Source organism: Genypterus blacodes, unplaced genomic scaffold, assembly GCF_046128005.1.
Source record: "Genypterus blacodes isolate CSIRO-AG114 ecotype Tasmania unplaced genomic scaffold, CSIRO-AGI_Gbla_v1 ptg000053l_1, whole genome shotgun sequence".
NCBI lineage: Eukaryota > Metazoa > Chordata > Actinopteri > Ophidiiformes > Ophidiidae > Genypterus > Genypterus blacodes.
The window spans coordinates 5,893,252-5,906,770 of record NW_027466865.1 but is presented as its reverse complement, the minus strand read 5'-3'; the positions used below and the strand labels follow the sequence as shown (position 1 = coordinate 5,906,770).

The 13,519-nt window shown below is 40.6% G+C and overlaps 4 protein-coding genes, 1 non-coding gene and 1 pseudogene across 6 annotated transcripts; 3 read left to right on the top strand and 3 right to left on the bottom strand.

Annotated features, from left to right (window-relative positions):
• LOC143001258 (peroxisomal membrane protein 2-like) lies at positions 1-2,822 on the top strand. Its single transcript, XM_076150759.1, has 4 exons — positions 1-304; positions 1,659-1,823; positions 2,016-2,133; positions 2,242-2,822. Exons 1-4 carry the CDS (start codon positions 195-197, stop codon positions 2,308-2,310), a joined length of 462 nt encoding a protein of 153 aa, XP_076006874.1. The 5' UTR covers positions 1-194; the 3' UTR covers positions 2,311-2,822.
• Positions 2,626-8,380, bottom strand: LOC143001256 (polyubiquitin-like). 2 transcript variants are annotated; one of them, XM_076150757.1, is made up of 4 exons: positions 8,307-8,380; positions 3,946-3,981; positions 2,922-3,454; positions 2,626-2,819 (listed from the first exon to the last, which is right to left on the bottom strand). In XM_076150757.1, the coding sequence occupies exon 3, from the start codon at positions 3,442-3,444 to the stop codon at positions 2,968-2,970; it is 477 nt and encodes a 158-aa protein (XP_076006872.1). In that variant the 5' UTR covers positions 3,445-3,454; positions 3,946-3,981; positions 8,307-8,380; the 3' UTR covers positions 2,626-2,819; positions 2,922-2,967. The 2 variants fall into 2 exon arrangements, with proteins under 2 accessions (XP_076006872.1, XP_076006870.1); XM_076150755.1 differs by lacking the exon at positions 8,307-8,380 and having other exon boundaries at positions 3,946-4,108.
• On the top strand, positions 4,184-6,923 carry LOC143001249 (peroxisomal membrane protein 2-like; annotated as a pseudogene).
• Positions 7,092-7,825, bottom strand: LOC143001250 (polyubiquitin-like). The gene has a single exon (XM_076150751.1). The coding sequence runs from the start codon at positions 7,781-7,783 to the stop codon at positions 7,307-7,309; it is 477 nt and encodes a 158-aa protein (XP_076006866.1). The 5' UTR covers positions 7,784-7,825; the 3' UTR covers positions 7,092-7,306.
• A 400-nt stretch (positions 8,381-8,780) lies between the features above and the next one.
• Positions 8,781-12,764, bottom strand: gatc (glutamyl-tRNA amidotransferase subunit C). The gene is made up of 5 exons (XM_076151184.1): positions 12,413-12,764; positions 12,272-12,322; positions 9,430-9,599; positions 9,245-9,348; positions 8,781-9,029 (listed from the first exon to the last, which is right to left on the bottom strand). Exons 1-5 carry the CDS (start codon positions 12,614-12,616, stop codon positions 8,968-8,970), a joined length of 591 nt encoding a protein of 196 aa, XP_076007299.1. The 5' UTR covers positions 12,617-12,764; the 3' UTR covers positions 8,781-8,967.
• Positions 12,765-12,837: 73 nt separating this feature from the next.
• trnak-uuu (transfer RNA lysine (anticodon UUU)) lies at positions 12,838-12,910 on the top strand. Its single transcript has one exon. It is a non-coding gene; the product is annotated as a tRNA-Lys (tRNA).
• Positions 12,911-13,519: the final 609 nt, after the last annotated feature.

Here is a 13,519-nt window from a genome sequence, read left to right as displayed (position 1 = left end):
ACCTATTTGTCTTGCAGACAGTCAGACAGCTCATCGTCAACACGTCAATCCAGCACATGTCTCACAGTTTGAGACACTGGCCTGCATAAAGTAGCAGGAAGTGTTTCTGCGGAGCTACTTTTTTACTTGCCCCTGGCCTTCTTCCTCTCCTTGTTTGTCCGTGGTAATGTGTAGTTAACGTCGAAGAAGTAAAGATGCCCGTGCAGAGTTTACCAGTGCGCGAGGCGCCCATCCACTTCCGCTTACTGCAGCACTATCTGCTACTTTTAAAGAAATATCCCATCCTGACAAAGTCCGTAACCAGGTCTGTATGCGCTCATCCACTCGGATATGCTCAACAACATCTACAGTGAAGTCAGATTTGATTATGGTCACCGAACAGATTAACGCGCGTGTTTCAGCCCCTTTGAATGTTTTGCATTTGTTTGGTGACCAGGCTTTATTATAGCTCTATGATCCATGTATCTGCTTATAGACTCTAACATTTTGGTAGTTTCATGATTATGTTATGCACAGATTCTGATGTGGATCAACTGCTTAACATTAACTCCATTAAACAAACCTTTGCAGTATTGTGTTGGCTTTGACTATTCACTATGGCCATTTGTTGACAGTAGCTGCCTGAGCTCTGGTCTCTTGTCACTCTGGCTTCAGCCAATCAGCATCCGTCTGTAAACTATGCTACTTAGAAAGTCAAAACATGGGTCTTGGAAGTTTCATATCATTGTGTATCAGTAGCATAGCAGAAAGAAACATATTTAGCTTAATACTTTCTCTTATGCATTTAATCAATAGAAAGTGTGGTTGGTAAATTGGATCTCACAGTAACTAGGCGTCTGTGACCTGGTGGAAAAGTACTGTGTTATTGTAAAGGCCTCAAGTGGGCTTCCAAATAAGTGGGAAGCCTGCCGTCACAGAGTAGGAGAGATACTAGGAAAACACATGTTCAACAGCAAACAGAAATTATTACAACAGGAAGCTCAATAGCAAGCTCCAACCAAGGAAATGTGTAACTGACAAAAGGGTACATTGCCACACAAAAGAGAAGACCACCACTGGCAAACCATCGCCAAATATGGGAAGATGCACCACTTCTATACTATCTGTAATGCACAGGGTGTGAGAAGAGGAATCGTGTGCCGCGAGGCGTGAACTCGCCTGTGCACCAACCAGAAACCAACACACATACATTGAACAGTATATATTGTATGGAAATCCAAGGTTCAAGGCTCATGTTGTGGAAATGTTATGCCATTTACGGGTGAGCTGATGATTATAATCCCAAATACCACAACACAGGACATGTTGAACTACCTACTTACGGATCCAGAGTTCTGCTCTTGTCCATTTGCGTTGACCAGTTGCTGCCTTGGCCTCTGTACATGTTTGGCTTTTAATATTTCAGGGCTCAACCAGCAGCTGTGTCTACAGTAGACCCAGAACTTATCAATCAACCCTCATATCTCAACCATAATGCTATATCAACGCTGTTCCTATGTGTGATATACTGTACATACAGATATGACTCATCCAATTATAATGAAGTTCTATGTGTGTACTGACCCCTCCTACCACACTGTAACTAAGACCTTTAAGTTGATCAATAAAGAAATAGCCAGTATATGTTTGATTATAATGCTTCTTGTTTCCTGTTTTAGCCTTCTTATTACTGGGCCGGTGAGCCATTACTTCTATCAACTGATGGAGGCATGGATACCCAGCAAAGACCCATACTGTATAATCAAGCGACTGCTGTTGGACCGGCTTATTTTTGCCCCAGGCTTTCTGCTGATCTTCTTCTTCATCATGAACCTCCTAGAGGTGGGTCATCTCTTCTCAGACTTCACTTACCAAACATTCTAACCTGCTGTATATTTACTGTGGTCCATTATCTTCATGTGTTATGGATTGATGAATATATCTGGCAATTTGAGGGAAATCTCATCAAACCAAAACATAAGGATGAGAGGGTAAAGTACTTGTAAATATCAGTTCATTCCAACCTATTTTCATGTCAAAGGGTGGGGAGACTTTGAAAATAAAATGAGAAAAAGTTACTGGACTGCCTTGAAAATGAATTGGAAAGTTTGGACTCCCTTCCAGTTCATCAACATCAACTTTGTGCCTGTCCAGGTATGTATGTCACCAACAAGGTGCCATCACACAAATGATGAAGCGGATAATGAAACCACTGGCCAAAGATTTGTTTTCCTGTATGTTCTCTTCTGTTTTTGCTTTCAGTTCAGAGTGCTCTTTGCCAACATGGTTGCCTTGTTTTGGTACGCTTACCTTGCATCAGTGAGGAAATGAAGTTTCCCCAAAAACAAAACAAACCTTCACTGTGGCTCCAGAATGCTTATAAGGAAACTGAGATAAGACACCAAGTCCCTGCACTGTGCCAGCCCTTAATCTGCACAAGTCCACATCATGAGTTCAAGCCATTGTACCATGGTATGACTGTTGTTGTAATAATGGAGCATAATTATTGTGAGATGGAACATTGAATCTAATAATGTAAGATGTCTTTAATATATAATATAATCTGTTAATGTACTTGTGGTTTTAAGCTTACTTGTACTAAAGGCTCTAACTCCTATTTGAATGAACAGGAAACAGGAAGAGACGTGTGCTTTCACATGAATGACTTTATTTTTTTTCTGTTAACATGGTTGTGAAACATGCCAAAAAAGTCTAACTTGCTGTCGATGCAATCACCAAAGATAACTTAGAAGCATTGATTTTTTAACGTGATTTCACTTTCTTAAAGGTAAAATGTTACACAATGGTCCCAGCATCAAATTAAAGAGGAATGAAACTTACAACTATTTGTTGATACAGATTTTAACAGACTTAAATCAGAAAAAACTGTTGAATGACAAATGTGAAGCAATTTTCTTCATAAATACACTTAATATTTTTTATAATAAAAAAATAGATTGTTAAAAGTGAATGGTGATCGATGAGTCCTCAGCCTACTCTCAGGCGGAAGGTCATGAGGATGGTGCTGTGTGCTCTTACATCGTAATCACACAGTCTCTTTCCATCCTGCATCTGTTTGCTTCCATGCACCAGCATGAACTGCATAGCGACCCTCTCTCTCTCCGCCACCTGCTTCTTAAACTCGGTCACGCCCATGTCGAGTGTGACGTCATACGTGTGCGTCTCCCCCTTTTCGGTTTTTAGGAACACCTGGACGACAGCAGGCTTGGTCACGGCGGTCACCACCAGAAACACGGTGGAAACGTTATGCAGACCGTAGAAACTCAGAGGTTTTGAATCCTCGTTGAGAGTTCTCCTCTGGCCGTTATCGACGCTTAGATTTTGTTGCTCGGGTTCAATCCCCAAACTTTGCCTGATGAGTTTCTTCAGGCTGGCCACAGTGTCTTGTGGTTGCACCCGCAAGGTGCGGCAGGTCCCGTTAAGCATAGTTACGATGATATCCATTGTGGTATTTCTAGGAAAACACAAAATGTATTTATTTATTTCAGTGATAAAAACAGACATCATATATAAAACGTTATGGTTTTTGAACATTCAGTAATTCAGTAACACCCCAAAACAAATAACAAAACAACAACAAAAACCCCAGAATGAACCTAATGTGAGAATAAAGGCACAGGCTCATAGCACCTGTCCTATCATTATCTAAACGCTGAGCAAAAACAGGATAGCATTATTTCCACAATTTCGTCGACAATTTACATACAACTTGAACAATATACAAAAAGAAGAACCCGCGTAAAATGTATATATTTAGTGTGCCGAGCATAACACGATTAGCATAAATCCCGTTTTATGTCATTTTCGAACATTTTTATCCTTCTATCCTTTTTCCACAGAAATATTTTTAAATTGAGAAATATTTATCCAACATTGTTCGAGAATATTGAGGTTCAAAAGCTAGACGAGCGTTCAGTCAGAGGTGTTAAGTTGAGCGCGTCTTACCTTGTGATGAGTGTTTGCAGCTCTGCGCTCCACAGGCTCGTCTCTGCTGGATTTATATCAGCTGTTCTTTACTTTCGTTTTCCATTATCCACCGAGTTTCTGTTTCTATTCTCCCTTCATGACTGCCGAAAAATCGCGAACGTTCTGGGTCTTTCCCACGCGTGACGTTTCAAAACAGGCGTGGCGCAGCGTTATGTCAACAGGTGATTTGTTTACTTATTTGTCAGGCAGATCACAGCTGATCGTCAACACGTCGATCCAGCACATGTCTCACAGTTTGAGACACTGGCCTGAGTAAAAAAGCAAGAAGTGTTTCTGCGGAGCTACTTTACTTTCCTCTCTTCGTTTTTCCGTGGTAATGTGTAGTTAACGTCGAAGAAGTAAAGATGCCAGTTCAGAGTTTATCAGTGCGCGAGGCCCTGATCCACTTCCGCTTATTGCAGCACTATCTGCTACTTTTAAAGAAATATCCCATCCTGACAAAGTCCGTAACCAGGTCTGTATGCGCTCAACCACTCGGATATGCTCAACAACATCTAACATCTACAGTGAAGTCAGATTTGATTATAGTCACAAAACAGATTAACGCGCGTGTTTCAGCCCCTTTGAATGTTTTGCTTTTGTTTGGTGACCAGGCTTTATTATAGCTCTATGATCCATCCACTCATTAAGATTTGTCTATGTGTAAACTATGAGACTAAGAAAGTCAAAACATTGGTCTTCAAAGTCTCCTATCATTGTGTTTAGCTCTATACTTACTCTTATGCATTTGATCAACAGAGGATGTGGTTGGTAAAGTGGAATTCACAGTAACTAGGTGGCTGTGACCTGGTGGAAAAGAATTGTGTTATTGTAAAGGCCTCAAGTGGGCTCCCAAATAAGTGGGAAGCCGGCCATCACAGAGATGGAGAGATTCTAGGAAAACATACGTTCAACAGCAAACAGAAATTCTTACAACAGGAAGCTCAATAATAAGCTCCCACCAAGGAAATGTATAACACACAAAAGGGTACATTGCCACACAAAAGAGAAGACCACCACTAGCAAACCATCGCCAAAATAGGAATATGCACAACTTCTATACTATCCGTAATGCACAGGATGTGAGAAGAGGAATCGTCTGCCGAGAGGCGTGAACTCGCCTGTGCACCAACCAGAAACCAACACGACAAAGACACACATACATTGAACAGTATATGTTGTATGGAAATCCAAGGTTTGGGCTCATGTTGTGGAAATGTAGACAGCTAACTGGGTGCAGTCTGTGGACCATTGAAGCAAATGAGACGTCAGCTGAGACCATGAGACCTCAGCTGAGTCAAATACTCTGCATCGCAACTTTAACCTCTATTGCTTAATAAACTTAAGTGTGACCTCTCTCTACTTGAAGTCCTTATTGCTGGCCTGAAGAAGAATGTTGAACATGACATGATGTAGCTTTATAAACTTCCTTTGTTATTATCAATGCACATGACAAGTGTTGTGAAAGCTGTGCGGGTTCTTGGCATTTTTCAGTGGCACCCTCTCAGCTTTAGGAAATATTCCATCTCAGGTTTGGAAGCGAAATGGAAGGCCAAAAATGGAGATCAGGTCAAGGAAATGAACGCGGCTGAACCTGCACGATATGCCATTTACGGGTGAGCTGATGATTACAATCCCAAATACCACAACACAGGACATGTTGAACTACTTATAATGGGTGAAGGACACGCAATCGCCAATATTTGATCCAAGTGATCGTCTGTTACGGATCCAGAGGTCTGCTCTTGTCCATCTGCGTTGACCAGTTGCTGCCTTGGCCGCTGTACATGTTTGGCTTTTAATATTTCAGGGCTCAACCAACAGATGTGTCTATAGTAGACCCAGAACTTATCAATCAACCCTCATATCTCAACCACAATGCTATATCAACGCTGTCCCTATGTGTGATATACTGTACATACATATATGACTCATCCAATTATAATGGAGTTCTATGTGTGTACTGACCCCTCCTACCACACTGTAACTAAGACCTTTAAGTTGATCAATAAAGAAATAGCCAGTATATGTTTGATTATATTGCTTCTTGTTTCCTGTTTTAGCCTTCTTATTACTGGGCCGGTGAGCCATTACTTTTATCAACTGATGGAGGCATGGATACCCAGCAAAGACCCATACTGTATAATCAAGCGACTGCTGTTGGACCGGCTTATTTTCGCCCCAGGCTTTCTGCTGATCTTCTTCTTCATCATGAACCTCCTAGAGGTGGGTCATCTCTTCTCAGACTTCACTTACCAAACATTCTAACCTGCTGTATATTTACTGTGGTCCATTATCTTCATGTGTTATGGATTGATGAATATATCTGGCAATTTGAGGGAAATCTCATTAAACCAAAACATAAGGATGAGAGGGTAAAGTACTTGTAAATATCAGTTCATTCCAACCTATTTTCAGGTCAAAGGGTGGGGAGACTTTGAAAATAAAATGAGAAAAAGTTACTGGACTGCCTTGAAAATGAATTGGAAAGTTTGGACTCCCTTCCAGTTCATCAACATCAACTTTGTGCCTGTCCAGGTATGTATGTCACCAACAAGGTGCCATCACACAAATGATGAAGCGGATAATGAAACCACTGGCCAAAGATTTGTTTTCCTGTATGTTCTCTTCTGTTTTTGCTTTCAGTTCAGAGTGCTCTTTGCCAACATGGTTGCCTTGTTTTGGTACGCTTACCTTGCATCAGTGAGGAAATGAAGTTTCCCCAAAAACAAAACAAACCTTCACTGTGGCTCCAGAATGCTTATAAGGAAACTGAGATAAGACACCAAGTCCCTGCACTGTGCCAGCCCTTAATCTGCACAAGTCCACATCATGAGTTCAAGCCATTGTACCATGGTATGACTGTTGTTGTAATAACTGAACATAATTATTGTGAAATGGAACATTGAATCTAATAATGTAAGATGTCTTTAAAATATAATTAATCTGTTTATGTACTTGTGGTTTTAAGCTTACTTGTACTAAAGGCTCTAACTCCTATTTGAATGAACAGGAAACAGGAAGAGACGTGCGCTTTCACATCAATGACTTTATTTTTTTCTGTTAACATGGTGATGAAACATGCCAAAAAAGTCTAACTTAGAAGCATTGATTTTTTAGCGTGATTTCACTTTCTTAAAGGTAAAATGTTACACAATGGTCCCAGCATCAAATTAAAGAGGAATGAAACTTACTACCATTTGTTGACACAGATTTTAACAGACTTAAATCAGAAAAAACTGTTGAATGACAAATGTGAAGCAATGTTCTTTATAAATACACTTAATATTTTTATAATAAAAAAATAGATTGTTAAAAGTGAATGGTGATCGATGAGTCCTCAGCCTCCTCTCAGGCGGAAGGTCATGACGATGGTGCTGTGTGCTCTTACATCGTAATCACACAGTCTCTTTCCATCCTGCATCTGTTTGCTTTCATGCACCAGCATGAACTGCATAGCGACCCTCTCTCTCTCCGCCACCTGCTTCTTAAACTCGGTCACGCCCATGTCGAGTGTGACGTCATACGTGTGCGTCTCCCCCTTTTCGGTTTTTAGGAACACCTGGACGACAGCGGGCTTGGTCACGGCGGTCACCACCAGAAACACGGTGGAACCGTTATGCAGACCGTAGAAACTCAGAGGTTTTGAATCCTCGTTGAGAGTTCTCCTCTGGCCGTTATCGACGCTTAGATTTTGTTGCTCGGGTTCAATCCCCATACTTTGCCTGATGAGTTTCTTCAGGCTGGCCACAGTGTCTTGTGGTTGCACCCGCAGGGTGATGCAGGTCCCGCTTAGTATAGTTACGGTGATATCCATTGCAGTATTTCTAGGAAAACACAAAATGTATTTATTTATTTCAGTGATAAAAACAGACACCATATATAAACGTTATGGTTTTTGAACATTCAGTAATGTTCAAAAAAAGACCGAAAACCACAAAACAAATAACAAAACAACAAGAAACCTACTGTTTGTTTTGGGGCTCATAGCATCTGTCCATTCTACACTATCATTAATTATCCAAATGCTGAGCAAAAACAGGGCGGCATTATTTCCACAGTTCGACAATTTATATTCAACTTTAACAATATAACACCCCAGCGTAAAATGCATATTTGGTGTGCCGAGCATTACATGAATAGCATGAATTACGTCATAAGTCATTTTCGAACATTTTTATCCTTCCTACCCTTTCACACCAACATCTTTTTCAATTGAGAAACATTTATCCAACATGGTTCGAGAATATTGTTGTTTAAAAGCTGGACGAGTGTTCAGTCGGCGGTGTAAAGTTGAGCGCGTCTTACCTAGTCATGATTTTTTCAGCTCTGCGCACCACAGGCTGTCTGCTGGCTTTATATCAGCTTAAGTTTCGTTTTCCATTATCCACCGAGTTTCCGTTTCTATTCTGCCTTCCTGACTCTGCCGAAAAATCTAGAACTGGTGCTTTCCCATGGGTGAAGTTTCAAAAGAGGCGTTTGTTTACTTATTTGTCTGAAAGATTACAGCTCATCGTCAACACGTCAATCCAGCACATGTCTCACAGTTTTATACACTGGCCTGTATAAAATGCTTTTGACAGCATTTAAGTTGCTATAGATAATCTGACCCCTGGTTTTAAATATTAGTCATTTGGCAGATGCTGTGATCCTAAGACATATGAGGTTTCCATACACCATAAGCAGGGGGGGTGCTTGGTGAAACTATCCTGACACTAAAAGTGGTGTAAACAAACCAATATGGATTTTATGATGATGGTTCACACCCACTGCTCAGTGTCATCACTCTGCCAATGAACTGAGACTGAAACTCAAACATTTCATGTGAACTTTAATGCAAAATTAAATAAACAAATACAATAATACATCAGTGATCAACACAATAACCAGGCAATCGCAGAGGCACATAACCTGCAGTCTAAACAGCTTTACTTTATATTATTTGTACTAACAAGTGGAACCTGCGAAACAATAATACCAGAAAGACCAAAGCAGAAAGCATCATAATTCTGAGTGTCTCAGCATGGCGGCCCTCTCTTCCCTCTTTGGCAGTGGAATATTTCCTGCGGTAACAAAACAAAACCATTAAGATCTATTTGTCACGCCTGCAAACAAAACACCAACCCAATATTTATCTCCCCTTGATCTTGTAGCTCAGCTGGCATTTCAAAGGTCTTTGTTGTGACCTGATAGTACCACAGGGCGAGTAAGTCAACTACATGAACTGTGCAAACAAGGAATGTAAACTCTATCGACACAGATCTTGATTATAGCTTACCTGGAGGTGCCACAAAGTATTCCTCAACTGTGTTTTTGGAGAGGCGAAGCAGTTCTTCTGCGCAGTCCCCTTCTGTGGCTGCATCGTCCCTGAGGTGCAACGCCCTGGATGCACACGGAACACATACAACCTCACTGAAAATCAGCAGTATCCAACACACAACTAACACAACACAATATGCTTACCTGTCCTCCAGTACGGAATCCATAGGTTCAACCCCAGACGCGTCGACAACGTGAAGCTGATCCGCAAACCGTATAGCTTTTTCCAAACAGGTCAGTCCCTCTTTGGTGCGGAAGTCGACCAAGGCCAGTCGCTCCAGTTTGTCCACCAGGTCAGCAGGGATTTGGGCAGGCTAGAATAAAAACAATGAGGCAAGATGGTGCCAGTAGACTTTTAGATAGATCTTAAGTGTGACACGTCCATAAACAAGTAATATCTGAAAGGACTAAATCTATATATGGTCATGGTCTGGTAATTACCAGAAATTGTGTTGTGATCATGATGATTTCACCTTTGCGAACAGAAGTGCTGATCTAACAATAAGCATGTTCATTTGTTTTTGAGCTTTACCTACAGATGAATTAACATAAGGGTTGGCTGATTAGCCCAGAGCCCAACACAGCATGCAGTAACAATATGCACATTTCAACATAATCTCTTATGACACACGCCTGCCAGTAATGCTGGAGGCGATATTATCTTTATACCCCTCCCTTCTGAGGGCTGTCCATAAAACCTTGTCAGCTAAAAAGGATTACATCATCTTTCTGTTTAGGAAGAAATGAAAGCAATTGGGTTGTGTGGGGAGGCTGCTGAACTATTTCAACAACAAGGTATCCATAAACCATTATCTACTTCCATTTTAATATCAGCTCTCATGCTTTGTTCTGATGAGCCATGAATTTGGCCTTGACACACACACACATATACACACACACACACACACACACACACACACACACACACACACACACACACACACACACACACACACACACACACACACACACCAGGTCAAACACTGCTTCCATCTTGGCAGTCTCTCACTTGTTCTGCTTGTGACAGCTGTGGTGATTGTTTGATGTGAAACTAACTGGAGTCTCTGGCTAAAAAATGAAACTAAGAAGGGAGTGGAGTCATAACACTTATGAGCTCTTCATCATCATTGTAAACAAACATATGAATGAAGGTACCATATGTAAACTAGTTGAACATGCAATGCTAAAGGCATTAACAAACCCCCAACAGGCCTGAAATGAGATCCAAGTCCAATGAAAGTGGAGGTGACACTTTGTAATGTTTAACTTTGATTTTATTTAAGTAGAACATCGCTACACAACAGGTCAATAAAATGTGACATAAATCACTCATGATAATAAAATAACAATGGTTAAATAATAATTATCCACGTGAAACTGTCTGCCAAACACACAGTGCTCAGTGTCCTCACACGTTTAACCGACTGATCCTGACACTCAAAAATTACATGTGGACTTTGATGAAAGATGAAATAAATGTAAGTATAAACCCCCCAGAAATCCTCATAACAGTGATCCACACAATACCCAGGTTAACTGTAAGGGCATACAGTATAACTTGCAGTTTACATCGTTTTTCTTTTCATTATTTGTACAAAAATGTTGAACCTGCAACTGACAAAACATCACTGGTGAAAAAACTAAATCAGAGCTTCAATTGAGAAATATGAGCCCCACCCAAGAAAAAAAACAGAAAAACATCATGACTCATTTAGGGCTGTCCCATAAAGCTTCGTCAGCTAAAAAGGATGACATCATCTGAAGTTAAGCATACAGCCTATCAAGCAACTACATAATCAATGCATATTTACATAGATTGCCTCTGGGACCTCCATGTCATCATCAGTTAGCTCTGTATGTATTTCAGTTTCAGAGTCAGTCTCCCAACGGTCTCAATGAAGCTCTAGATGGTGAACTCTTCTTTTCTGTGAGATGTTACAGCCTGTGACTTATTGAGATCTGTACTTAGATATATGTTACTATGTGTGTAACAGAGTTTACTATTACTTAGTTAAATTAATGCAAAAGTAGGGCTACTCTGTCCCCTATTGGCACAGCAGCAGTATATAACACTAGTACTAGTTTGTCAATTAACCTACAGAGCAATGGAGAATGCGCACTAAGGTAGGTGACATTCTCACACGCGAGTTTGTAAATGTTCATACTTTGTAAATTTTCATGTGGTATACTTTTATAACCTTGGTTAACTGTCTGGGTTTAGCTTATGTGTGGTTTAGTCCTAAAAAAACATATTTAGAAGCCTAAAACAAGACGGACATTTTTCAGTGTCAAACTAGCATATTGATTGTACGTGTTTGTTATCCTGAGACCCATGTTGATTCCTGACGTCATTCCATTGTCATATGCCGTGTGGCTGGTAATATTTCATGCATGTCTTTGTGATTTGACATGACGTTTTATCGCAAAATGGTCGCTCTGGTTTAAATTTATCAATTAAGTACTTTGTAGTTCATACAAGTTTGGCTAGCATAAGTTACAAGCAGCCGCATGTTGATAGTCGCTGCGTACTAAATAGTGATCCATCTTTTGTTATTGTATTACATTGTACAGTGTTACAAATATATTATTCTTAATATTAATATGATGTGTTTTAAATATTTATATTTGGATATTCAGCTCGCAACCGGAGGGTCGCCGGTTCGAGTCCCCGTAAGGCCAAAGAAAGTGGACCGGCAGTTTAAATAAAATCTGATCGAATAAAGTATCTAATTTGTTTTGTGGAATGTGCATAGTTAGCACCTCCTTCTCTCGGTCATATCATATATCACTATCATCAACTATTTTAGGTTGCACTACATTCACCATCTTTCTATACTACTTGAAATTGTGGGGATTGAGCATCTCTACTTTGCATTACTTTCAAATAATTACGCTTTTGGTTGCCTCCTTAACGTGTCAAAACTATTCAGTCAACCTTCTGTAAGGCTGAACTGTCACGACATTGACCCAGACTCTGTGACCTTACCGGGGGGAGCTGCTCCTCTGGTACCGGCTCCCATGTTGCAACCTTCGGTACCTTGAAATGAAGGAACAAAGTCTTGTGAAATTGCTGTTGGTTAATCGGATTATTTGCTGTACTTTTTCAATTTTGTGGCCTTTATCTCACCTTTGGATTGTGAGTGTGTGAGCTGGACAGACGTAGGACGCTTTTAACGGGACTCGGTAGTCGATGGCCCCGTTTTCTTTGGAAATTCAATCCGTTTGCTACAGAGTATCCTCCGGTAGTTAACGGGTAAATACATCTCGGCCCCACGTCATAACAGCAAGTACGTGCAGTAGCACAACTCAACGTAAACATTCTCAACGACATGCTGAGCTACACGCTAACGGAAGCAGGAAGTATCGAGCGGAAGCGTGAGGATGGTGTTGTAATTTCGTTTCTTTTTATTTTTCGTCACAGTACAGTGTTTCAGCAACCAGTAGACTTTAGAATCAATTCGGAAGAAATGGTACATTAGATAATATAGCCCCCACAACGTCTTCTATTTTTTGTTTTTTTAAATTTGCCTTCCGTGCCTGAATAAGTAGAGCGCCCGGATAGCTCAGTCGGTAGAGCATCAGACTTTTAATCTGAGGGTCCAGGGTTCAAGTCCCTGTTCGGGCGATGCTTTTTTCAGGTTAAAGATTCTCTGCACCTTAATTCATTTAAGAAATTAGAGACTACAAAAATAGAATGTTAACACTCATAAATTTCATAAATTTTGGCGATTTTGATTGCGCTTCTGTGATCGTAATCCAAGTTGTGTCAAATTCATTTAATTTAGTAAAATCCACAACACAAGGCGTTTTGGAGGATGATTGGACCGTGGTTGATTATAAGAATATGTACCATTAAAAATGTATACATTCTAAGTGCAGCCTAGATTGTTGGTCGGGAGAAGTCAATTTCTCCTCTTTTCCTCTCTATTTCTCCCCTTTTCTCTCTTTTTTCATCTCTTCTCTTTTTCTTCTTCCCCCCTCTCCCCCGTTCTCCCCCGTTCTTCCCCCTTCTTACTCTTTTCCCCCGTAAGAAGAGTATTGTGCCCGCTGCCGAGCCTTACAAGGGGGGGAAGAAGGGGAAGGAAGGGGACGAAAGGGGGAAGAAGAAAAGAGAAGAAAAAAGAGAGAAAAAGGGAGAAAGGGAGGGGAATAGAGGAGAGATTGATTTCTCCTGACCTAACCCTCCATCACCAAAGCTTAATATGTTGATTTGGATCATGAATTATTTTGAAAA

What these genes read in the sequence shown, in the direction of transcription:
- LOC143001250 (XM_076150751.1), bottom strand. Translation starts at nt 7,783, where the DNA reads ATGGATATCACCGTAACTATACTAAGCGGGACCTGCATCACCCTGCGG.
- gatc (XM_076151184.1), bottom strand. Translation starts at nt 12,616, where the DNA reads ATGTCGTTGAGAATGTTTACGTTGAGTTGTGCTACTGCACGTACTTGC. An exon ending in CAGAGGAGCAGCTCCCCCCG is followed by an intron (nt 9,600 to 12,271) that starts GTAAGGTCACAG and finishes TTTTTATTCTAG; the next exon opens with CCTGCCCAAATCCCTGCTGA. An exon ending in ATACTTTGTGGCACCTCCAG is followed by an intron (nt 9,030 to 9,244) that starts GTAAGCTATAAT and finishes TTGTTACCGCAG; the next exon opens with GAAATATTCCACTGCCAAAG.
- LOC143001256 (XM_076150757.1), bottom strand. Translation starts at nt 3,444, where the DNA reads ATGGATATCATCGTAACTATGCTTAACGGGACCTGCCGCACCTTGCGG.
- LOC143001258 (XM_076150759.1), top strand. Translation starts at nt 195, where the DNA reads ATGCCCGTGCAGAGTTTACCAGTGCGCGAGGCGCCCATCCACTTCCGC. An exon ending in CTGACAAAGTCCGTAACCAG is followed by an intron (nt 305 to 1,658) that starts GTCTGTATGCGC and finishes TTCCTGTTTTAG; the next exon opens with CCTTCTTATTACTGGGCCGG. An exon ending in TCAACTTTGTGCCTGTCCAG is followed by an intron (nt 2,134 to 2,241) that starts GTATGTATGTCA and finishes TTTTGCTTTCAG; the next exon opens with TTCAGAGTGCTCTTTGCCAA.